The sequence below is a fragment of the Balearica regulorum genome, chromosome 12 (genome assembly GCF_011004875.1).
Source record: "Balearica regulorum gibbericeps isolate bBalReg1 chromosome 12, bBalReg1.pri, whole genome shotgun sequence".
In the NCBI taxonomy this organism is placed as follows: domain Eukaryota; kingdom Metazoa; phylum Chordata; class Aves; order Gruiformes; family Gruidae; genus Balearica; species Balearica regulorum.
Window position 1 is genome coordinate 8,525,255 of NC_046195.1, and position 23,807 is coordinate 8,549,061.

The following is a 23,807-nucleotide window of genomic DNA, read 5'->3' on the forward strand; positions in this document are numbered from 1 at the left end:
CCTTAAGGAGACTGCCAAAACTGAACAGACAGCACAAGCCCTTCTCTTGCTCTGCACCTGCGCCCCTCTAGTAATTGCCGTTTGCTGACCCCTATGCATTTTACAAGGGGTAGAATCTAGCTAATCTAACAGAGGCAATTTTGGACAGACTTGCTCATTCTGCTTTCACCCAAGTCATTATCAACAGTGTCCTATTGCATTTCCTAAGGATGAGCACTCCCAAAGATCCTGCTGGAAAAAAAACCCTGCTAACTTGTCTTACTCACAGTTTTCTTTGTTTAAATGTGGCTTGCCTTGAAGTTTTAAAGAAGATTTAATTATGTGGAAACTTTGAAAGGAAGTTAATTTACAGTGATTTAGGAAACGGAGACAAAAATGCTAGCCTACAGTTAGAGCTTAAAATCTGAAATGTTTCATTTTGAATAGCACCAATCACAAAATGAGAAGCTTCATTACCAGCACAGAGAGGAAATTGTGTATGCAATTATATAATGCACTGGTGAAAACTCCTCTGGGTGCCACACAAAGCTCTGGCCACTCACTCTCAGGAACAGGTGCAAAGACAGACGGGCGAGATAAAACAGGGAACGCAGCCTCTCTCACAAGAGGCACGGCGCGCTTGTGATAGGCTTCCTCAAATGCACGGGGAGTAGAAGGCGAGATGGAAACGTGAGGAAGCAAAAGCTCTCAATCTACACTGCCTGTAGAATGGGTCCAATTTAACTGTAAGCACTTTTAGACAAAGATTTCTACCAGAGACATAAGGCTCAGAAGCAACCCCTGGCCAAGGCCAAAAGTGATTTTATTAATTTTCACAGAGTTTTATGTGGAGTACAGAATCTGTGAGAACAGGGAGATGGACTTGATGGTTTTCAAACATTAAAAAACATGTTGATTAATGCTATTCTGACCTCATCATAATATTCAACTTTATCTTCCAGACTATGGCAAACATTTTCAGACCAAAACAATTCCCAAGATCTAAGTCTCAGAGATGCTAAAAGGAGGACACTCACCCATTTAAGTGCCACATACATAGACTAGGCACGACTAGGCTCCCTCCTAGTTGGGAGGGACCTACACCCCGATGGCCCAGCCCAACTGCCTGACCAATTCACGGCTGACCAGAAAGAAAAGCAAGGGGCCTCTGAACTTTGACATGTCTTTGACACAAGTTTAAAGGGAGACTAAAAGCCAGCTAGAGCTTCACCAACACACGAGAAAGGAACAGCTGAAGAACTAAACACGAGTCCTAGAATTCGCTTTCCTTAACAGAGTGAACTGCACAAAGAACTCTTCTTTCTGTACCTACCAATAGGCCTGTTATTTCTTTCCTGGAAAAAATTAAAAGGAATCGGGGAAAGACAATACATGCAAAATCAACTCCGATTCAATTAAAGTAGAAGTAGGCTTCCTCCCTCCTCCCCAGTGTATGTTTAATGCAAAACCCTAAGTACATGCAGTTAAATCCACTGCATTTTAATATTTCAATTATGTGAGGTTCAGCTTAAAATAGATCTCTTGTTTGTGCTAAAGTTTCTGTACTATTAAATAAGTGTTTGTTACAATTTAAAGCAAGATGTGTCAATATTTTAATTAATCCATTTACCTTGAAAACACAGGTGAAGAGATGGCTAATTGCACAGGGAAAAAAAAGAAAAATCAAAGTATAAACCTAATACTCCCTTCTCCTCCCCTCCTCTTTTTTTCTTTTTTTTAAAGCAATTCTTTGCTTTTCCTAAAGAATTTCAACATCGTTACAGAACAGTAAACATGCTTTTAGTAACTTGTGCATCTAGTGATGCAGCTTTCAAGAGACTGACACTGTTGCACGAACAGAGCTACCCATCAAACTGCCGGAGCACAATGACGGGCTACTAACCTCTCACTTGCTGCTCTAGACTGAGGATGACTGCCACAGCCTGGTGAAGAATAAGCAGTTTCGTCTGTGGTTTTTCACTCTTCAGATGAAGCTGACACATACGGCCAAGTTCTTTAAATGCCTCATTAATATCTCGTACGCGCAAACGTTCTCTAGCGTTATTTGCCATTCTCCTCTCCTTTTCTCTTTCTATTTTCTGCTCTGGGTTTAAATCCTCATCTTCATTAGTACTGCTGCAAGAAAGTATAAGTAAAAGTATATTGAAACATCAGTGGTATTTCGAACAAGCAATCTGGCTGCTGGTTCAAAATTCTCAGTTGATGAAATTAAACTTCTTCCCACTTAATCTATTTCATATTGAAGTACATTTAGGTAGCTAAGAAAGTGTTAGATATCAATGCTGAAGTATTCAAAGTAATTCTTGCTGCCTTTTCCTGAAAATGAATGTTAAATGGCTTCTGCACGAAGAACGTCCACAGAATATAGTCTACAGTCCGTAAACACTGAAACACCTCTAGGAAGAGTAGTGGCAACGTGCTGCCCCTTGAAGCAAAAGATGTGCCCAAACTACCACTTCACTCAATTACTGACGAAGATTCAAACAGGTAACTCTGCTGTCTTGTCAGGTGAAGAATAAATCATTTTCAGCAAACAGTTTTTCCTAGTTTCCAACATATCAGCTTATATTAAAAGGCATTCAAGTAATTTTCAATTTAATGTGCCTATTAAAAAGTTTTAGTTTTGTTAAAGACCTTCCTGGCCGATTTTAGAACTATTTTTTCTTCTAATACCCAGTGCAGAGCTAAACAGTTATATTTAGAATTCTTGTATCACTGCAAATGATTATATTTAGTTGCATAGCTGCCTTTTAATACTGGACTGTCCAACTAAGTCTAAAACTGTGCAAAACCTCTGCTCTACTAAAATGAATACACTGAAATGCCATTAGACACCTGTAATGGTATAGACACCATTGCCCTTGGTTGCTAAATTCTGATTGTTTACTGTTACCACAAATTTCAACGCCTGTGTCAGGCCTATCAGGCAGATGCAGAACTGTTTTACCCAGGGTCAGCTCCACGGTCTTTGTCTGTGGCTTGGGAGGGGAAGAAGTGTTTAAACAGGCTATTTCCCTATCGTGTTCACCCCAGGCTCTCGGTTATCAGGCTGCCACTCTCTATCACTACTGGCTCACCATTTAAAAGCGCAGCTGGGCATCCTATGCTGGGCAGGGCCCTCTGAATCTTTTACCACTTACCTGTACAGGCTGATATTAGGCAAGGCACTAACGTAAGGGAATGAACACTTTTCAGGTGATTTTCCCAGAAAATCCTCTGTCTTGTATCTAAATAGATACAGCTACTGTAAACTATCTATCTATTTCAGCTGCCTATTAATGTATGCACTGAGGTAATGCAAAAGCCTTGAAATAAATTTATCAAACATACAGACAACATGCTACAGAGCATTAATGAAGCACGAATTCTCTAGGTCATGTCAGCAACTCACCTTGTTCTGCCTCTAGATGAGACCTTGATATCCTTCTGGGAGGACTCATCATCTGATTTCATGTCATCCGATGAGGGGGGTTCATGCATATTTTCATCTTTCTCCTTATGTTCAGACTTGATTTCTGTTGGACCTATAGCCACAGACTGGCTCTGTAAGCCACCCGACAGTGCTGCAAGCAACCAGAGATCAGTATGAGTATGACAGGAGCGAGACACTGAGGAGAATCTCAAGCAGGTACTGCAGATGGGAGGCCAGACAACAGGAGGAACTACACTCTGGCAACAGAAACGAGAGAAATCCTAGTGACACTGCTGTACTTAAGACATGTGTCACAGGTTGTAAAGGGACCATAATTCATAGAGCAGCTTGATCAGTAACAATCAAATAAGCAAAAATCAGCTTAATCTAAGAACGACACTGTTGAAGACTAAAGGACATTTAGCAAAGTAAGGAAATTTGCACCTCACGTCTGGGCCGCAAACCTGAGGGCAGAGCCGCACTGACACTGAGGCTTGGGCTTAGGCCAAATGTGCAACACACACATCCCTAAATGGCGCAAGCATGCTAATGAATAAGCTGACTTCTGTTTTCTATAGCTTACTTCTTTAGGCTAAAAATTGAGGGAACTGTAAACACTTGTGTGGAATGACTTCCTTTTATTGGCTAGCCTGAAATCTGGCCCCAACTCACTCTGCAGCCCTCCTGGCTGATTTGGAAATGACTACAGTACTGCAGATGGCATTATGGCTACTTAAGCAGGAAGAATGCGGCTGTAATGTAGAGTCTTCTACTAACACTATACTGGGACAAGTCTGACACAGGGAGGCCCTCAAAATTGTTGCAGGGATCCCTAACACTGGTGGTTTACAGCATTTAAAATTTATTTTTATTTCTCAACATTATCTATGTCCCTATCCCCTGTGTTGATGCAAGTTTACCAAGATCTACAGCCACATCGGCTCTGGCTTATTGCAGACCCTGTTGAGCGTTTTATGTTGCCGGCAAGTTACCTCTGTAGCTTTCCTGTGTTTTATGATTTAGTTCTGTGCTCTGAGCAGAAACTGTACTGGGAAGAACTGAGTGGTTGCTGTTGAGGCTGACACTGTCTTCCCGATGAGTCCCAACCTAAAGCAAAGCAAAGCAAACATTTCTATTAAAGATGTGATTTAAACTTCTGGTTTTGGACTATTTCTTTGAAAGACAAAGTATTTGCTGGATTAGAGACCTGAGTTAAAGTTCTAGCTCAGTAAAGGAAAGACTTCGCTGAAAGATGCTGTTTCACTAAACCACTTGACTACACCGTACTGGATTAAGCTGTGTTTCAAGCAGTGACCAATACCTGTTTGGAATAACACAGCAACCTAGCAACTTTCCCCCCTCCCCCCAATGTTTTCCCACAGAACACTACAGAATTTTCTCCTTGATTTATACCTGAGGGATACAAGATTTGATTAATTTTTAATTGCTTTAATCCAACTATCACCTCTAGTACTTATAACATTTTGATCCTTAAAATAAAATCATGGGGAATAGCGGTCCTCACCACATGTGGAAGGCGTGCATGCCGCCCTACACTCATGTATACAGATTCATACACACATCTCCTCACTTCTTGTTTGATGAAACAGCACTAAGAAAGAATTGGATCTAATATCAAAATATTATTTTATTCACTTTAATAATTCTCTCTCATCTTCCTCCTATCTCAGCTAAATACATTTAGTTTAGTCCCATTGCAGAATCTTATCATATGAAAATAAACCAGGCATCTAACTAGTCTTACTACTTCTCTCAGTATTTTCTAATCTGCTCCTTCATAATACATCACGATTAAATTTCTAAGCAGCAAGCACTGAAATGAAGAATCTTTAAAAAAATCCCAATTTTGCATAAACTTCAATAATGACATGCAAGATAGCTATGAGTACACACACCTAGCTTGAAGAGGCAAAGACTGCTGCTCAATACAGAAATACTGTTATCAAGGCAAATCTCTATAAAAAAAGAAAATTCTTTTGTTTAAAAAAGGAAGAGGTAAAGACACACTGCCTGTATTCAGATAATTTGGAATGCGGACCATTTAAAGCTTTTGATTCTTATAGACACAAAAGTCCTTTATTTATAATATAACCAATGTAACACAATTAAACAGTTAAAAAACTGAACAAAGATGAGGGATTCTACTATTATTTGTATAGTTACAAAAATTGGCTACAGATGAAGCTTTTTATTGGAACAGTAGCAAACATGTCAACTAGAAGATTAAGCCTTTAATTAAATAGGTTTATTGCCTGGAGTTACACATGAGAACCACTGTTTTTCAATAAATCCTTCAATCCCAGTAAACTGCTGAGCTTTGAATCCCTCTTGAGTAATTAATGCAGCTTTTACCTTTCATGTCTTAGTATGGATTTTACCCAGAGAGAGATAAATACCCTTATGCAAGTTTATCCTTTGTTTAATATACATTCATTCCTGTAAGCTAACGCACAAGAACAAGAAGGAAAGGGGGGGGGGGGGGGAACCCCCCTGACAACCCACAACTAATATCGGGTCATTCTGGGCTGCTATTTGTATCTATTCTTCTGCAGAAGATCTCCTCTTGTATACTGTGGAATATCTGCTGCTATTTAAAGTATATTTTATCTTCCTTTGTGTCCGATAGGCTTTGTGAGAAGTTCTACTACGGATACAGTCATCTTGGCTCTTGTGTCATGAATTCACTGGAGTCAGGAGCGCAGCCTGGGTCTTTCAGCCTACGAGAGAAAGCTCTTCACAACGGCAATGTGAAGCTCATTCTCCACACTGAACTTCCAAAAACGAGTCTTTCCCTAATTCTGCCCCGCAGGTTGTGTGTTTTATTTTATTCTTCTGGTCATGCTTAGTCCTAACACATGAGGGTGCTTTTATTCAAGCTACAGACTATTAATTGCTTCAGGGCCAGGTTCGTTCCAAAAATCTACTTAAAAAAGGCAAAAATTTCTTAAAGCTGTGTACAAACATAGCAGCTCCCAGAACCCTGGCAACTTTTAAATCTAGAGCTAAGCTAAAAGTGACAGATTAGCAAATCAGTTCTAATAAAAGCAGAAAATAGATTAGAAATCAAAACTGAATTCAAGTCCGTGTTCCAGTCCTTTGAAACAGGCTTACAAATTCAAAGCATACAACTTAGATTAACAAGATTTACGCAGAAATCTTAAGAGCTGAAGTGTTACAAAACTGACCACAATATGAATTTTTATCTCTGATCTATGATGCGCTAGAAAATACAGAGAGGCAAACAAAAAAACTCCAAACCAAAAGACTTGCTGAAAGTCACTGTATCCTATGTGAAGGCCAAAAACTTTCCTATAAACACAACTTATTGGTGACTGCTTCAAGGTACCAAATTGGATCTTTAGTATCTTAAACATCAAAAATTTAGTTTTGCTTTTCTTTCCCTGGACTCCCACTTCACATAAAAAGAGGCTCTCTCCATCTGCATTTCAATGGAGTGCAACCTCAGGATTCCTTTAAGTCTTCTGACAGGCATTTTGTCCCATCAGCTCCCCGGCCTTCAGAATAAACAAGCCTGCGACGTGTTTTATTAGTATTATTCGTAAGTCAAATGACTTCCTAGCACTAAAGGTGGCTGGGGCGCTGCGTTTGCAGCTCCGGGGCAGAAACGTCCTTGCAGCTCTCGGGCGTCAGGGCGCTCTTCACTACGCTGGTGCTATAAACATCCCCGTTATAAAAACACTTGCGAAGTATCTGCAGAATATTTGCAGGAGCGGTACCGAAGGCACCCGCAGGCCTCCCAGCCCCCCGCCGCCCGGCCCGGGCAGGAGCTGGCAGCCGCGGTCTGGACTATTTCAGCATAATGACGTTAGCAGAACTCCCTTTGTAACCCGATTCCTCCCACAAATGTTTCCCCCGCGTTTCCTGGCGGATCCCGCTTCCCCCCGCCCTCGCCCGGGGCACCCGCCGCGGCGGCCGGGCCGTGCCAGCTGCGCGGGGCGGGGCGGCAGCGCGCGCCCGCATTAGCATACAGCTGGGCGCCCCCGCGCGCCGCCGGGCCGGGGCACCCCCGAGCAGTGCCCGCCCCAGCTCCCCCCGAGCCCTACCCCAGCTCCCCCGGAGCCCTGCCCCAGCACCCCCCGGAGCCCTGCCCGCCCCAGCTCCCCCGGAGCCCTGCCCCAGCTCCCCCGGAGCCCTGCCCCAGCACCCCCCGAGCCCTGCCCGCCCCAGCACCCCCCGAGCCCTGCCCCAGCTCCCCCGGAGCCCTGCCCCAGCACCCCCCGGAGCCCTGCCCGCCCCAGCACCCCCCGAGCCCTGCCCCAGCACCCCCGGAGCCCTGCCCGCCCCAGCACCCCCCGAGCCCTGCCCCAGCTCCCCCGGAGCCCTGCCCCAGCACCCCCCCGAGCCCTGCCCCAGCACCCCCCCGAGCCCTGCCCCAGCTCCCCCCGAACCCTGCCCCAGCACCCCCCCGAGCCCTGCCCCAGCACCCCCCCGAGCCCTGCCCCAGCTCCCCGCCATCCGCCCCTCGGGCTGTTCTTCCTGCGGGCTTGAGTGAAAAACCGGCCCGTTGGAACTCCAGGATTCCGCTAATAACGACCTGCAGGATTTAATTGTGTAAGCCAACAAATGCGCAGTTAATTCATTCTTTCATGAGCTCATTTAGCCTTATTTTCATGATCCCTCCTAACACAAAATGGAAGACAAATGGAAAGGCTGGAATTACGTGACAGCGTAAAACTCAAGTTTTTGGTTGCACGGGCAGAATAGTTTAGAAAAATCTGAGAAGCAATCCGCATAGGCACAGCATTTGTTGGAAACACAAATCGCTCACCTTGGTGTGTTTTCTCTATAAAATTACAATCTAATACCTATTTAGGATTCTCAGCAAATCAAAGAAGTTACAGCTCAGTAAAATCACAATTTGAGAAAACCAGTAGTGCTGTACATAAGACTATCGGTTGCTGTAACTTACCAGGGGAACTGTATTTACTTTTATGCATGTTAAGAAAGACTTGCACATAGAACAATCTGCAGCCACACGTGAGACTTTTAAGTTTAAAAAAAAAAAAATTAAAAAAAGAGTGCAGAACTTATTTCAGTTAAGTGGTTAACATTTGGGATCTGAAACCAGAAAACCAGTTAAGTATTTTTGGCAACTAAATAAAAACTAGACAAAACACAGCAACTGATGACACGCTACTGCACCTAGGAGAACTGAGAGTGACACGTGGGGAAAGGAGAACCTTTGGCCTCTTAACATGGGTTCTGCATTGCACACTTCAGTTTGATTATTAATTTTGAAGTCTTAGTGATAAAAGCTTTTGAGAGCTGGAAAAAAAATAATCAGTCTTTGTTCATATTTGCTGTAGGACTTATCTAAAATATGTAAAAATACATGCACTTTTCAAGCCAAACTAGCTGGTCAATTTGGCCATGGTCACTAACATAATTTTAACTAAGGTAAGCATAATTAAGACACTGGAAAGGGCTTTGGAATGAAGATTTTTTTACACTCTGGACAGCTCAAAGTCATTCAGTGGGAACAATCTCTGCGGAGAAATACTATCTATCACAGGAAGGACTGTGAGCAGGAGCAGAGGTTGTTGGCAAAGCAGCTTAAACTGCCCTTTCGTGCTTTTATACTACAGCACATGCAGAGTAGAGAGAGGGAGATCATCGATTTTCTTAGATTCCTGTTATACCTGGAAAAAACCCTGTGACTTAAGGATTGAGTTTCATCCTTAACTGAGTTTCCAGGCCTTTTATTTATTTATTTTTAATCAATTCAGGCTGTTCTTTTTCATTGTATTACAATGACAAATAAAAAGCAGCTTGAATGAGAACAAAAAGAGTATTACTTCTGAACTTTTCAATAATACATGAAATAAAATACAAATCAACTTCAAAGGCCACTTAGCAAATATTTGATGAGTTTGAGATAGTAAAAATCTATTTGAATAAGTCTAATGGCCAGCCCAGCTAAAAACAAAACAAGACCATTCAGAGCGAGCAGGAAATGAAGTCAACTAGAGTTTTAAAATAAATCTGGCTCAAAAATTAAGCAAATGTTAAAATAAAACTATGTCTGGTTACACTAATTACATAAAAAGGAGTTAAATTACTCATTTCCTAGCTCCTTCTGCCAAGATCATCATCTTCAAGGGAAATTAAATTTAATTTTTTTTCTATTTTTTTCTTAAAGAACAAAAATGTTTTGTATAAACACCTCCCCCTCCCTTGACAAGGAAGTTTCATTTAGTGCTGAATCCCAATGACCATTTCTTGACCAAAAAATCTTACAAGCACGTCAAACACAAATAGGCAAACACCCTTATCAATGTTGACATTTCTCACTATGTTAGCCAACACTTACTATTTTCTTAAAGTTTGTCAGAGTTCCTCTATTGTAAAATAGTATTCAATTCCTGAACAAGGTCTACATTTTACAGTTCAGGTTGTGCATCAAATTCTCTGCTCTCCTACATTTACTATTTCAAGAAAAACAAATAGTAAATCAGTGTAGCTTGAAATTAATTGCTTATTGAATACTGTAAGAATTACACCTCATGCCCCCCCTTGGGGGGGCATTACTGAAGCGCAGTCATCACTAATAAACCACTCAGCTTCCACTACAGCCAGATGTGCCAACCTCTGCTCTGTACACACTTCAAGACTCCATCCTAAGTCACGCTGAGTTCCTGCAATTGCAAATGATGTCAAAGGGCACTCTTTGGGGACTGGGCAAGGCCACAACAGGATGCCTTCTGTTGGAGCCAATTATTCTGATGTAACAAAATTAAGGTTAATCCAAGAAATTCTTTAGCTGACTCGCTTTTCAAGCCAAAACTGATCTGCAAGCTTGCTTCACCCAGTGAGGATGAAATATAAAAGTCATTTTGTTTTTAAAATTTTCCTAATCTGAGTTTTTTTTTCTAACAGACAGCAAGCATCCTTCAATCAAAACTGCAGATCAATCATTAGATGATAAATCAAGTCTATATTACATTGAAGTTACACAACTACATTAAGCTACAGCAGACCAAGGAACCTTTATTCATTCTGGAGAGTCATTTTCCACTGTCACCTATTTTAATCAAAACTGAGTTGATAAAATATTTATCGTAGTTTAAAAGAGAAACAGATTTTTCTGTACATTTCGGCACTATCTGCATTTGACTATATCTGGCTTAGCAGTATCGGAAGGTTCCACAAGTCAGAGAACAATTTTGTCACTGCAATTTCAGGCACTCCCTTTACCCCACACCATTAAGAGCTAGGAAAAAAAAGTTTTCTTTTGTGTGAGTAAATTTGAGTCTACCCAGAACACTGTAAAACTTTCCCTTTAACAACATTCTTTAAATATTAAATATGAGACAGTATTAAAAAAATTCTAAAGAATTTATGCATCACTTCCTTCATTACTAAAAGTAACTGTGAACTTGTATAGAAACCTAAAGTTGGATATGCATTTGGAAAGCACCCCCCTCCTGAAAAGCCCCCAGACACACACAGCTTATAGAAAGTAAGCAGTTCTTTTTGATGTTTACTGCAGTGGTTCTGAAATTAATATAAATGGATGTGTGACGTGCGAATGGGAGAGCCTGGAACTAATTCTGGTTTATAGAATACAAACCCTTCAGCAATTGGGGTACCTAATTATTTTGATGATAGGTGAAATTTTGCCTTGATCACACAGTACCCAGCTGCGAATCTGGTTTATAACAGAAAATTTCACAGCATGTAACTGGTCTTTAATATCACGCTGTAAACATGCAAACACATGGCACACTAAAATAAGCATGGTTTAAAAAGCTCTTTTTTTCCTTTAAGCATTTCTGAGAAGGGCAGAATGAAAAGGAAGAAAAAGGGAAGTGAGCAAAGCTACAAATAGATTTCGTTTACTGTATAATACTTTTAACATATTTCCGATCTAGGAAAAGCTCAACTACATTTTTTTTTCAGAAGAGTTCACATTTTTAAAGAAACTAAAAGAGTCAGAATGAATTATTTCACTCTTCTTGGGGATTAATCTAAAAGTTGTTTCCTCTTCATTGTTACTTACACTACAGCTGTGCTCAAACTCCTTTGCATTTAGAAAAGAAGTTTAAATTTTGAGTCTGCGCACACTATGGTTCCACATTCCAACAGCTTCCTCCCAGTCCTCTGCCAGCATCTGCTATTGAAGACTAGTTCCAATTTACAATAAACAGCTTTTCCAGACCAGAACACTTGAAATTCAGTCCTTCTTGACTGCTTTTCCCATTCAATCTCCCTATTCACCATTTCAAGGAGAAAACTGTTCTGCCAATTATTACACATCTGGAAAAAATGCCTGTATAAGCTGAAATGCTCTCAGCAGAAAGTTTCAGCTTTCTGCATATGGTCACAGCAGGATTTTATGGGCCACTGACCAGGCCAAAGTCTAAGTTTTCCCATCTTTCTCCTCCCCTTCATTTCTGCCCACCCCCACCCCAACCCTCTAATTGGAAACCCATAGCAGGTGCAAGTTGTCTGCCATGTTTTCCTCCTCAAGAATCTCGAGTAGTTTCTTCCTGACAAATATTACTCCTACAGTCTAGTTTTAACTCACTAGGCTCTGTGACAATTTAAATGCATCAGCCGTAATTGCTTTGCATAAATGGATACATGTTTAAAAATATCATTACCATTGATGCTTGTCTGTTGGTTGTTACAAGGCTAGATGCTCCATAATTTGAGTTCAGGCTTCCAATTGGCCCATTGTGGGATGGTCCCAATAAACTGTGTATATCTCCATGGCCACCTGATAGGCTTGTTGAAGGCCCCACAGCGTGATTTCGTAGTACGTGAATGGCATCATCGAGCCTGTCCAAGCGATCCTCCATTCGAGACTGCTGTGGGGATTTAAGGACAGTAACAGCCATTACTGAAGAAATCTGCAGACTCATTATACCGTAAGTCTCTACCTTGGAGATATTCAAGATAGAAGATGAAATGTGGTATCGAACAACTTTGAAAGCACCTACGAGCACTACAAACAAAACAGGAAAAAGAAAAGGTATCTGGAGATTTTGCTTGAGATAGCATTAATTCCACAAATAGGTGGCAGCTTTTAAAGTGAAGCTTATTATAAGGTTAATGTTACTCAGCTTCTATTACATGGCATGAACAAGAAAAAAAGGAAGTGCTACAAAATAAGCTATCTAATACAGGGCAAGAAAGAATGATTTTATAATCAGCCTCACCACATTGGTAACATTTAAGAGAGGCAGTGGCTTTTTGAGAACCTGTATTACAAGAAACTGAACAAAACTAAGTTATCATTTTCTAAAACAGATCAGATTAGGTTCTGTATGTTACTGCAGAAAAGTCTGTCTTAAAATTACTTTCCTTAAAAAAAAAAAAAGGACCAAAAAAAACCCCAAACCAAAACCAATTCTGACATTGCAGCTCTCTAGAAACTGAAATAGCAGAATGCTGGAGTCAAAAGACGGGTCATATGCTAGTTTTTAATGGAGAATCCGAAGGAAGCATTAATTGAAACACAAAAAGGCACCATCTAAAGTGAAATAGTACCTCACAGACATCCTTTAAGAAGGACATTGCATCTTGCAAATGCTCGTGAAGTTGCTGTTCAACTCGATTTTTCTGGCAAAGTCAAGACAGAACAGGAAGCAAAGCACAGGTTAAGATTAATTCAAAAAAGAGGTGAGGAAACAGCTGATGTGCATGTCAGCAATAAATTGTTAGTCAAGTTAATGCAACAGAGATCTGATTATATTAAGATAAGAAAAGGCTAATATTTAACTCTGCAGTTATGTTAGGATTCTAAGATGTACATATCAATTATATTTACTTGCAAAAATATTGAAGAAAACTGATTTAGCTTAAATGTATTCGTCTTAGACAGAAAAAAGAAATTATATCTGTGGAAACTAGAAATATTAACAGGTAATCAAAACCTTCCCTCAAATTTTTCCCCTTTCCTTCCCGATGCTGCATCAGAAATTTAACAAAGAAATCAGTAACTTAAATCCCCTGCTGAATCTTCCAAAGAAGAAAATTTACAGTGCTGTAGATGATTTTCTGTGTGTTATTCTGTAAAATGTTTCATTAATTAATGAACATTCCCCAATGAAAAATAATGATTACACATAAAATACATGAATACTTCAATGACAGTGTCATGAAAACAAGCCCAAGAAGACTACCATTTCAGGGAGAGGGGGAAGGACAAGTAAATGCGAAGGCATGAAGTCTTTATCTTTTCCAGACTGAACTTTAGATAAGAATTAGCTATGGATTTGTGAAAAGGTACCAGAATCTCATAACACTGCTTTAGCACCAGCTGTCCTCAGCACAGAAGCTTGATGCCCAAGGAACAGATGGTGAAAGACACACCCTGCACGTCTTATATTGTTCAACTGAACAGGCCATTTGTTAGCAAAGAATTCATTTGTAATGCTATCCTACTGTTTCCTTTAATGATATGCAGGATTTATACAAACTCGAGCCTTCAACTCTTAAGTAAAAAGTACTATGTTGCTTTCAACAATTCTTACCAGGGAGTGTAGAGAGTTTTCATAGTTTGGAGATGAGGGGGCTTGTCCTCCACTCCTAGACCACTGACTGGCACCTGTCAAAATTGTCTAGGTTAATGCATAGATTTAGGCAGCAGAAGTGGGAAGCAGAGATGCAATATTTCTCAACATAATTAAAACCAACATATTCTGCATGAAGCTAAGCTAACATATGGGTATACAAAGGAGGACAAATTCCTTCATTCTGCCTTATTGAGAGATGATTTTTATATCCTGGCATCTGTATGGTTAGACACGTTATTGATGACAAAACAGTGACATCTTCAAAGTACTTCAACATTAAAAAAGTGGACTAAGCACACACACACAGAGTATCTGAAATACCTGCCTTCTGCCAGTGCCACCATAAAGAGGGTATTGAATTCTTTCTTCTTCAGATTACGTTCAGTATACGTAGGCAGATCTTTAATAGTGTTAAAATACGGGTTTTTTATTTTTAAAGAAATCAAACAGATACTGAATCAAGGAAAACTGGAAAACCCTTTTTCTGACACCTCTCTACTAAATAGGAAAACTTAAAACTAGATCTAAAAGCTTTCTTCATCTTGTCTAGTTCTACACTATACCGTTTTAGATTATAATGCATTCCAAGTTTAGAAGAATAAAAATACACCTAGGTTATTCCCATTTGTTTTTTTCAGATATATTTAAGGTAAATTGGCAGCTAAAATTTGTGCAACAAATTGACAGGTATATCCATATTACCTATATAGTGCAAATTCAAATACATATCCATTCTAATCTGACATAAATATACCTAATTACCATATAAAATTTAGAAATAATTAGATGTAAAATGCAATAACTAATAAAGCAGTACTTTTAAAACAAAGCCTGAAGTAGTACAACATGTATTTTTCTCACTAACTACTAATGCATCTTTTATAAAGATACTACATGAAATTCTATGTCCATTAGAGACAGCTTCCTTTCAGCCATACAAATGTAATAATAAAGCAATTACATTAATAAATTATGGACATACAATCCAAAGCAGCTCATTAAAGGAAGAGCCTGTGGGCTTGTTCTTTCAATAACAACCAGAGCTGTACGTCTGGAAAACTGGGAAAAGGTTTAATAACATTACAGTTCCTTTGTTCAGAGAGCTGCAAGTAGTTACCTTTAAAGAAAGGGTTTTATTTAACAAAAAAGAGTACAGCTTGCACAGCTATTAAAATACCTAAATATTTCCTTTCTAATTAAAAAAAAATAAACCACCTCCAATTTCATAAAAGCCCAGAGCTGCCATAACTATGCTGGAATTCTCTTTTAAAATATAACTACATCAGTGAGTAAGTTTATAATTACCAATTTTCACTTCACACAGCTACTCTGGGTCTGGAGCTGTAGTCTCCCTCGGCATTATTGACATTCCTGATTTGGGAATCATGCTTGGAGTCCCACTTATTTTTGAAAGGCATTAATGAAACAACTTTAGAGTATTTCATCTGGTCAAAACTCTGTTTTTAGAGACAAGACCATAGTCAAGGCTTTAACGAGTGCTTACTACTAACAGGATCGGGTGTACTACTTCTGACAATAAAGCATCAGCTGAATATTAAGCAAAAAGGCAATCGGTTAAGAAAAGAAAGCACATAGATTCAACACCTGCGTATCTAGTCTGATGAGTTTGTGTTTTTTAATAAATGTGAAAAGGTACTATTTCCTTAAAGTAAGCCCAGAACAAAACTCTGAGTGGGACTTTGCACAAAGGAAACAAAAAGGAAAGGAGGGAGGGAATACTCAACTCCTCCTCCTCTCAAACGAACAACCCAACTGCAACCTGCAGTTTTTAATCAAACCTCTAGTAACGCTCGTGCTCTTTCCGAGCAGTGGCATGCTCTGTCTCCCTGTCTGCGCAGGTTGCCAGATGGCACTGATTTCCTGTTTTCTCATTTCACTCCCCCTCCTAGAAGTTTGTGCATGAAATCCTCCAATTATGTTAAAAAGCATCCTGGCACCACAAGCCCTGCAATTAACAACTGCAGCTTTTAGTGCAGCACCAACATAGCATCATGAAAAACAAATAAGCCAGGCAAGTGTTAGGATTTACATGGGTCAGTGATAGTAATCACTGTAGTATTGTTCTTACTCTCGGAGTCTCCCCAACACTAATCCCCTGGCTCCCCTTTGACACACACACTCGCATCGGAGTTGGCAGAGGGCTGGGTTTGCATCCTCAGAACCAACCGAACCCTTCTGAATACCTCTCATCCCAGGAGAAGGATTCTTAAAATACCAAGGCTCCCACCATTCAGATCCATATATAAACTTCACATACATATACGCGATCATTAAAACTATGCAAGAAGCTAAGCTCTGGGCACGTTTATGTAAAATTAGAAATTAAATGAGGGCAGGGAAGCACACGCTATTGTCTCACAATACTTGGGGGTTTTCATCGTGTTATTCTCAAAGCTTTTACTTTTATTAATAAAAAGGTGGTGTTAGTCCTTATTCAGTAACATAACACCCAAACATGAGCTTATATACTTAAGTCTTATGAAGTTACTATCTCACAATGTTTTAAGTGGCAAATAGAGTGCTCCTACTTAATTTACAATTAAAGGATATGTAAATTATGACTTAGTCAAATCTACAATAATAAGAATGCTAAATAAACAAAGAACTAACTGCAAACGAGGAAAATCATGATGAAAGCTAAAATGCTCCAAAATATATTATTTTAGTATACATAAAACATTTGTTTTATCCGCAATAACTTTTTGGGTCAGGACAGAAAATGGCTACCAGGAGTACAAATAGCAATAAATACAGTAGTAATTACTTTACATTGTGCTTCACTGTTTTCTTAGTGACTCATCTGGGAATAAAGATAAAAGTCCAGATTCATAAATGAAGGTAATTAACTACTGGAGCAATTTACCCAAGGCTTGATAAACTCTGTATCACTGGAATTAAAGGGGGTGGGAGGGTGTAATTGTAAAGCAGATGCTAAGTTTGCACCTGAGAAGGATTTCAATATTACTTGCTTGTATCCACTACTGTCTTAGCCATCAGAAAACAGAATAAGGAACACAAAGTGCAAATTTTGGAGTTTTACATTTGATACAGGTTCCAACAGATAAAGGCATCAACAGCAAAGGGAAAACTCAAATTTCAGGGATGTCAAATTTGTATTCTAAACCCAGAAATTAGCTAGTGCTTTCACGCTTACAAAATTAGGTGTGGTATCTAGTTCAGGGAACTACAAGTGGGATCTTTAAAATTGTAAATACTTTGAAATACCAGAACGTCTTTATTCCAGCCACAGAGGGCTTTTCAGTATTTGCTTTGATGTTAAAATGAAAATAATAATAATTTCCTGGTCTGATCTGCCTTTTCAGTACAACAAGGATATACAAAACTTTTTTTTGGGGGGGGGTCAACTGTAATCACTAAATCAAAAATCCCACTAATCCCATCATTACTTAATTCAATGTGGATTTTTCAGTTAGAAACAAAATGCCAAGAGAGCAGTCGTCGGCTCAGGTATGCCATGTCAGGTACTCATTAATCCATTAAGTGCACAGAAAACCAGAAAAATGTCCATTAAACATGACTGAAGTATGAATGATCAAAGTTTTCTGAGTGGCACTGTATATACAGATATGCATATTCACATACATATGTATATGACTGCATTTCGCATGCAATAATTTTACTAATTTATTCCTCTAGATTGCAAAAGTGTCCCCCTAAGCTCATTCTGTACACCTCTCACTGCAAGTTATTTTTATTTTTTCAAAAAAACAAAAACTCTCTTGTGTGACCAACCGCCAGGAGTCTGCAAGGATATATTAAACAACAGAGAATGGGAAAACAGTTGTATAAATGTTAAATAATTTAACAAATTGCACTACAGGAAAGAACAGGGTTAAAGTTACATCATCTTGCTTGTAATTCTAGTTCTTTGTTAAACAACAAATTTAAGTCAATGGAGCTTTCACAGTCCTCTATATGGAGAACAGCTGTTCAACTTTTACTAGACAGCTGAGGCCACAGTATCTGTGAAAGCTGCACTACCCACTAATAGCTGTAGGCAGCTGCCCACAGTTCATCTCCACGCTGGAATGCTTCTTCCCACATTCACAGTACAAACACACAAAGCACAGGTGACAGAGGTGGCTGCAATACAGAGCATTTATTTTGAAAAATGCCAGAAATTCTTCTCCCATAGAATGAAAGCATTCATGAAAGATATGAATGAAAAGCTATGCTGTGTAAAAATTGGATAGTCTCATAGCCTACTATATTTTCATTAGAGAGAACACACATCTGCTGTGTTTGTCACTGAAAGCTGCTGCATAGCTTTAACATACAGCTTTAAAAAACCAATCAACCAAACACAAACCAAAACCCAACCGAATCACTCTTACTTCTCTCCAGTGGTAGAGATCTGTACAGATATCTCTACAGCTGTGATAGTATATGGTCATTCTATGTTTTCAAAGATTATTTTAATAAGCTCATTTTCAAAGCCAGTTGCCAGGATTTAAGTGAATGTTTGTAACAAAATATTTAAGAATCTGGATTTAGAAATCTGGGTTAAGTACAATGGAAAAATAAACAAAATATAGAAGTAATTACGCAAGGAAGCTACTGCTGATTTTGCTGTGATTCCAAACAGGATGTTTTCAAAACAACAAACAAGTTATTGACAAATGGCTAATCTCTACCTGTAAGAGGCGATGGTGATCCAACTGGTGTTGATGGATTCGATGGAAAACTACTGCTGGTATGATCAGGAGAATAAATCTAACAACAGACAAAAGAGACTGTATATCAATACATGCCATAAGACACAGTAGAAAAAAAAGTTATTAGGATTCCCTTTCAAGCTTTTAATTGTCACTCTTGATGCTGGATTTGATCCTTCAATTACAGCTCTGCTTTATTACACTCAAGGCTCTAAAAATGTCCAGAGAACTTTCATTTTCAAGCAGCTGTCAAAATAAGCACAGCCTGTATTGGATAGCGACACAAGTATAACTGATCTTCCTTCTACTTTAACTGAAGCAGAAATTACAGCCTTTTTATCACTGAAAGGGAATGATATACATAAGAGTTAACAGTACACAGATAATTATAACAATCAAAAGTTAAGGAAAATGCAGAGGAATAATGACTTCCGAAACTTCAGAGAGAGAAAAGATTTTGGCAGTCAACACATGTTATCTTCTAAAAATTAATCCTTCACAAGAGAAAATACCAAGAAAGCATTCAGGTCTAGTTACTATTGGTACCTACCAAACAAAAAACATCTGAAATTTGTTGCTCTTGCTATGTATTGCAGCATATACAATTTTTCACTCTTATTTCTATATCAATTGCTCCCTTAAGATATTAAGCCTCAATTTGCAACAATTAATTCCTTGCTATTAATGTAAGTAAAAAGTCTTGATAAAAACAGAAGACATAATGCTTAAAGCTTTAATTAAAACTTAAAATTTCAAGATTCTTGGAAAGTTGATTTTGTGAAGGGAATCAAATAGGTTTAGAGAATGACTATGGACTTCAGAACATATTTTTTTATAGGTCGTCAGTTCAAACCTGTTTTACTTGAGCAGAGACCAGGATTTGTTAGTCATCAGATGGCAGTTAAAAAATCTTCACTAGCAGTGTGGTTGATGTCTCTTCACACAGACAATATGACATTTCAGCATGTAGCTGACAATAAACTGTGACTTGGTTAAGTTCCATATTGTATTTTTTGAACTGACAAAATCAGGACCCGATAGACCACATGCTCCTTCCTGGTCTATCATACTTTTTCATTAGAAATACCATCAGTTCCATAACGGAAAATACCTCCTCCTTTTCATACATGCTAGAAAGAAAATACATTGAAAAGAACAAACTACCTCAGACCATTGGAGGAAATTTACGCACTGTACATCAGTATAAAAAAATAAATCTTGGGTGTCAGTATGGGAACTGCAGAGAGTTCCAGACAGATAAGATACGGAAAATTAAAATGTTGTCAGAACAAAGACCATGAAGTTTCCTTTGAAACCAGTTGTTTTCCACCACTGTATCTGCCAATTTTATTTTGCTATATTTTATAAGAGGGAAACCCTACATTATACCAAAGCCACAACTAAAACACGAGGTCAGAATTCATTCTGCATGCAGTCCCTGGCCACTGTGCTGTTAAATGACCAATGATGAACAACCCTGACACCTTCTGCCAGGCTTAAACGGTAACATGACTCATTTTACTGCAACAAATAAGACTCCTCCTCCTATCAGTCATGGTCCATTCCAATCAGCGGGGTGCCAATATGCCAGGGTCTAATGAAAAGGCTCTTAGACAAAAGCTGCACAATTGAGTGCCTGCAGAGCCAAACCTCAGAGCTGTTAGTCCAATTTTTTAAACACTACAGTGTACATTTCAGTTAGGCTTTGTTATGTTAATGTTATTGAGTCTAAAGCAACAAAGAAACTTAATTCATGAATTACTTTTAGAAGTCAACTTCCCTACATTTTCTTTTCTTTTGTGAGGGGACCAGTGGCTATTTAACTACTGAAATCATACAAAGGCCTTTACCCTAGTTCTGAGGTAGGAATCAAAACATAAGTTATCACAAAGAGGTCTGATATAATCAACAAAGTTAAACAGTCCTCCTGTTTGATCTCCTCTAAATTAAAGACCAAGTGTTTTGATTTGGCATTAGGCAATGAAATAAACCAGATGTTTCTCCTGCCATATAACCCTCCATGGGCACAATCTTAAAGGGTTATTGTTTGGCAAATGTTCAGGGAAACACATTAGAAATGGCACGAATACCCAGATTTTCTTTTCTTTTCTTTCTATCTATACTAGTTCATTATCCGAACTCATGCATAATCCACAGGGCTTTGGGAACTTTGTGTAAATACTTTCATGTACAATTCTCTTTCTTGCCTACCCTGAGATTAAGACCACAATTATCCAGGCTTAAACCTAAAATAAAAGAACCTTTGCAAATGTATTATCTGGCCTTACATGTTTAATCACATACTATTCTGTATGGTCTTTAATACCTAAAGTGAAGAACAAATGTTGTATCCTCTGATGTTTCACACACGAAAAGCTTATTGTGAGATGTACATCAACAGAATTTTAGAACTAGAAATTCCTCTCAACAGTTGCAGTGGTAGCATTTAAAATCCTAACAGAAAGGCATATCGTGTCATCCTAGGGGAAAAAAAAGCCAAGACAATTGCAGTATTTAAATAAAATTTTGTTCAAACAGAAAAATATTCTTGGTTTACTAGCCATCAAAATTCATGTGAGCTAGCTTCACCTGCAGGAGAGACCACCTCCCTCGGTGAGCAGTGCTCCTTGCCGAACAAGCGCAAGAAGTGTGCTGTGTGCGCGTGTTGCGGGGGAAGCAGATGGATGAGGCGAAGGATTTGAAGTGTGCAGACTATGGCATGCACTGATAGAGCAGATGGAATGCATCACCATCAGCTATGACAGAAATGATTTATGGAATGACCTGGCTGCTCCTGCCAAGCAACAACACGGGATGACAGAAACAAGTTTCTATGACAACCAGAGCCCACCCACCAGTTAGATTAAACATTTCTGCCCTGACTTCCACTTGCAATGTATTTAGAGTTTTTCCTCAAAACATCAGCCTGGTTTTCTCAGCTAGTGACTTGGGCAAAAACACCTGAAAGGACGAGAAAATAATTTAAAAAAGGAGAGCACTGGAAAACATCACAAAGTCATGCAGGTCTAACTGGCCAGCATGTCAGACTTAACAACAGAAATTTTGGTCAGGCTGCAGAATAGCAGACATCCTAATACATCTGCAGAGCAGTGAACAGCCTCAAGTATGTAAGCATTACTATTTCTCAGAGTCAAAATGATCCCAGTTCCTTTCTGACAGGTCTCAAACAGACAAAAAGAGAGTGGTAACTGCCCTCTGGACTTGTGAATTGTTATCTACTTGCTGAATCCCCAAAAGCAACAGGGACAACATTTTTCTCCTCAAAGCCAGTAGGTCAGAGTTCTCCTACCCAATATGGACATTACAGACATTATCAGATCTGGTAATCTTTTAACATATGACCTCTGGGGGATGCAAGGGTAACAGGATCTGCACGAATATACACATTTGCATTCACTGGTATGAGGCAGGGGATGCAGAATCCTACCCAGGAATGGTCATTTGGAGCTGCAAAGTAGTCATTTCTATCTTTTAAGTCAGACTTAGTCTCCTTATTTGCTACGTACAAGAAATACAAAGAGCTCCCCCAGCCACCACTCCTAACTCTGAAATTTCCGCTATAACGTATTAATGTTTTATAAAAAGTACATCCGATTGTATTAATGCAAAAATAGTTGCTGTATGCATACATATGTCAACAGAGCTTTTAGTAGACTGAAGATACTTGCAATGTTTTACATTATCTACATTATTCCAATAGGAGTTAAGAGTTTAAACTTTATGCATATACAACATTTTAAAGGCTGTTCCATAAATTATAGCTATATAACACAGCATTCAAAACCTCTCAGTTTTATAAGGCCACTGAGAAAACATTTTAAACCTTGAGGCAGGATCTGCTCTAAGAGTAATGTTAAAAATATTTGACTTTAACTAGAAAAGTAGAGGGGAAAAAAAACCCCAAACCCTAAACTTTTGATGATTATCTTTTACTTTGTCTAAACAACTTTCTAAACTGTATTTGCCCTAAATTTTTCAATCACCTGAAAAAAAAAAAAAGGAAGTCAGAATGAATCTTCCACAAATAAAAGCATTTTCCACTTGTTTTTTTATAGATATTTCTCTAGTATATGACATTGTATCATAGCACATTATTTTAACTTCATACATGAAAACTCCTGATTTGATATTATAAAATAAACATAAATAATGGATGCAATGATCAAAATACATCTTTCAGATATGAATATTCTAACTGCTACTTACAGATGCCAATGCCTTTCCAAGTGCATCACCTGTCTGTGAGCTTCCAGCACCATTTCCTCTGTTTCCTGTAATGTGGAAAGCAAACCCAACACTTATTTTTAAAGCTGAAATTTTATTTACTTTAATTATTTTATTCATCACGTACAGTTGAGCAACCACTTTTTAAACGGATATTCTGAGGAAGTCAGTGTCAACAGAATCAGTTTTCATTATATCTAAAAATTTAATTAAAACAATTAGATTAAAATTTAGATGGTCTCCTCTTTAAAGTCAAACACAGTATCACTGTGATAACTTAAGGACCAACAAGTGAAAGCAGTTAGAATAAGGACTGAAATTATTTTCTAGGATCACAGGCGAATTTTAATGAAATGTGAAAAGAAAATAAAAATCAGAAAATTATATTATTGCAGCTTATTTCTAAACTGTTATCACTAAAGTGCTGCACGTTTCATGAATTCTTAAAGCCCAATTCACTGAATAGTTCCTTGTGTGTCTCCTTGCTCCTCCTGCTCTAATTCCCTGTGTTGTACTCTCATCTTTATTTCAGAAAATCCCTGAAAAGCTCTTATCCAGCAAGCTTTCTGTCACCCCTGCTCTCAGTCGCATGTCAGCAGCTTTGCATGCCCTTTTGCTCAACACACCATCAAGCCAAGAGGTCTGAAAGCCTTGCCAACTGGAAACACAAAAAGGACCTGAATCTTCTGAAATATCTGATTTTACTGTAGAAGGCAGACCCTTTAAAAGTGAATCTCCTTTCTCCAATTATGAACTTCTAATGCAAAAAAACCCCGTATTTAATGTGAATGCAAGCCATTCACATCAGAAATCCAAATAATGCAATGCTCGCTGTTTCACGTGTGTGGCAAACTTGGATTTTCCAGCCTGAATTTCCCATGCAGATTCATT

General features: G+C 38.8%; 1 protein-coding gene across 11 annotated transcripts in view; it reads right to left on the reverse strand.

Annotated features, from left to right (window-relative positions):
• The window catches only part of TCF12 (transcription factor 12), a 174,268-nt gene that overhangs the window by 5,054 nt on the left and 145,407 nt on the right, over positions 1–23,807 (reverse strand). For 4 of the 11 annotated variants that reach the window (XM_075764042.1, XM_075764041.1, XM_075764040.1 and 1 more), the window contains 8 exons: positions 22,899–22,963; positions 18,651–18,729; positions 13,933–14,006; positions 12,947–13,018; positions 12,058–12,264; positions 4,405–4,519; positions 3,392–3,563; positions 1,883–2,115 (listed from right to left, as the gene is read on the reverse strand). In XM_075764042.1, coding sequence (XP_075620157.1) covers positions 1,883–2,115; positions 3,392–3,563; positions 4,405–4,519; positions 12,058–12,264; positions 12,947–13,018; positions 13,933–14,006; positions 18,651–18,729; positions 22,899–22,963 — 1,017 coding nt within the window. The remainder of the gene's footprint in view (positions 1–1,882; positions 2,116–3,391; positions 3,564–4,404; positions 4,520–12,057; positions 12,265–12,946; positions 13,019–13,932; positions 14,007–18,650; positions 18,730–22,898; positions 22,964–23,807) is intronic. The other 7 variants (XM_075764046.1, XM_075764045.1, XM_075764050.1 and 4 more) reach the window with 4 other exon arrangements.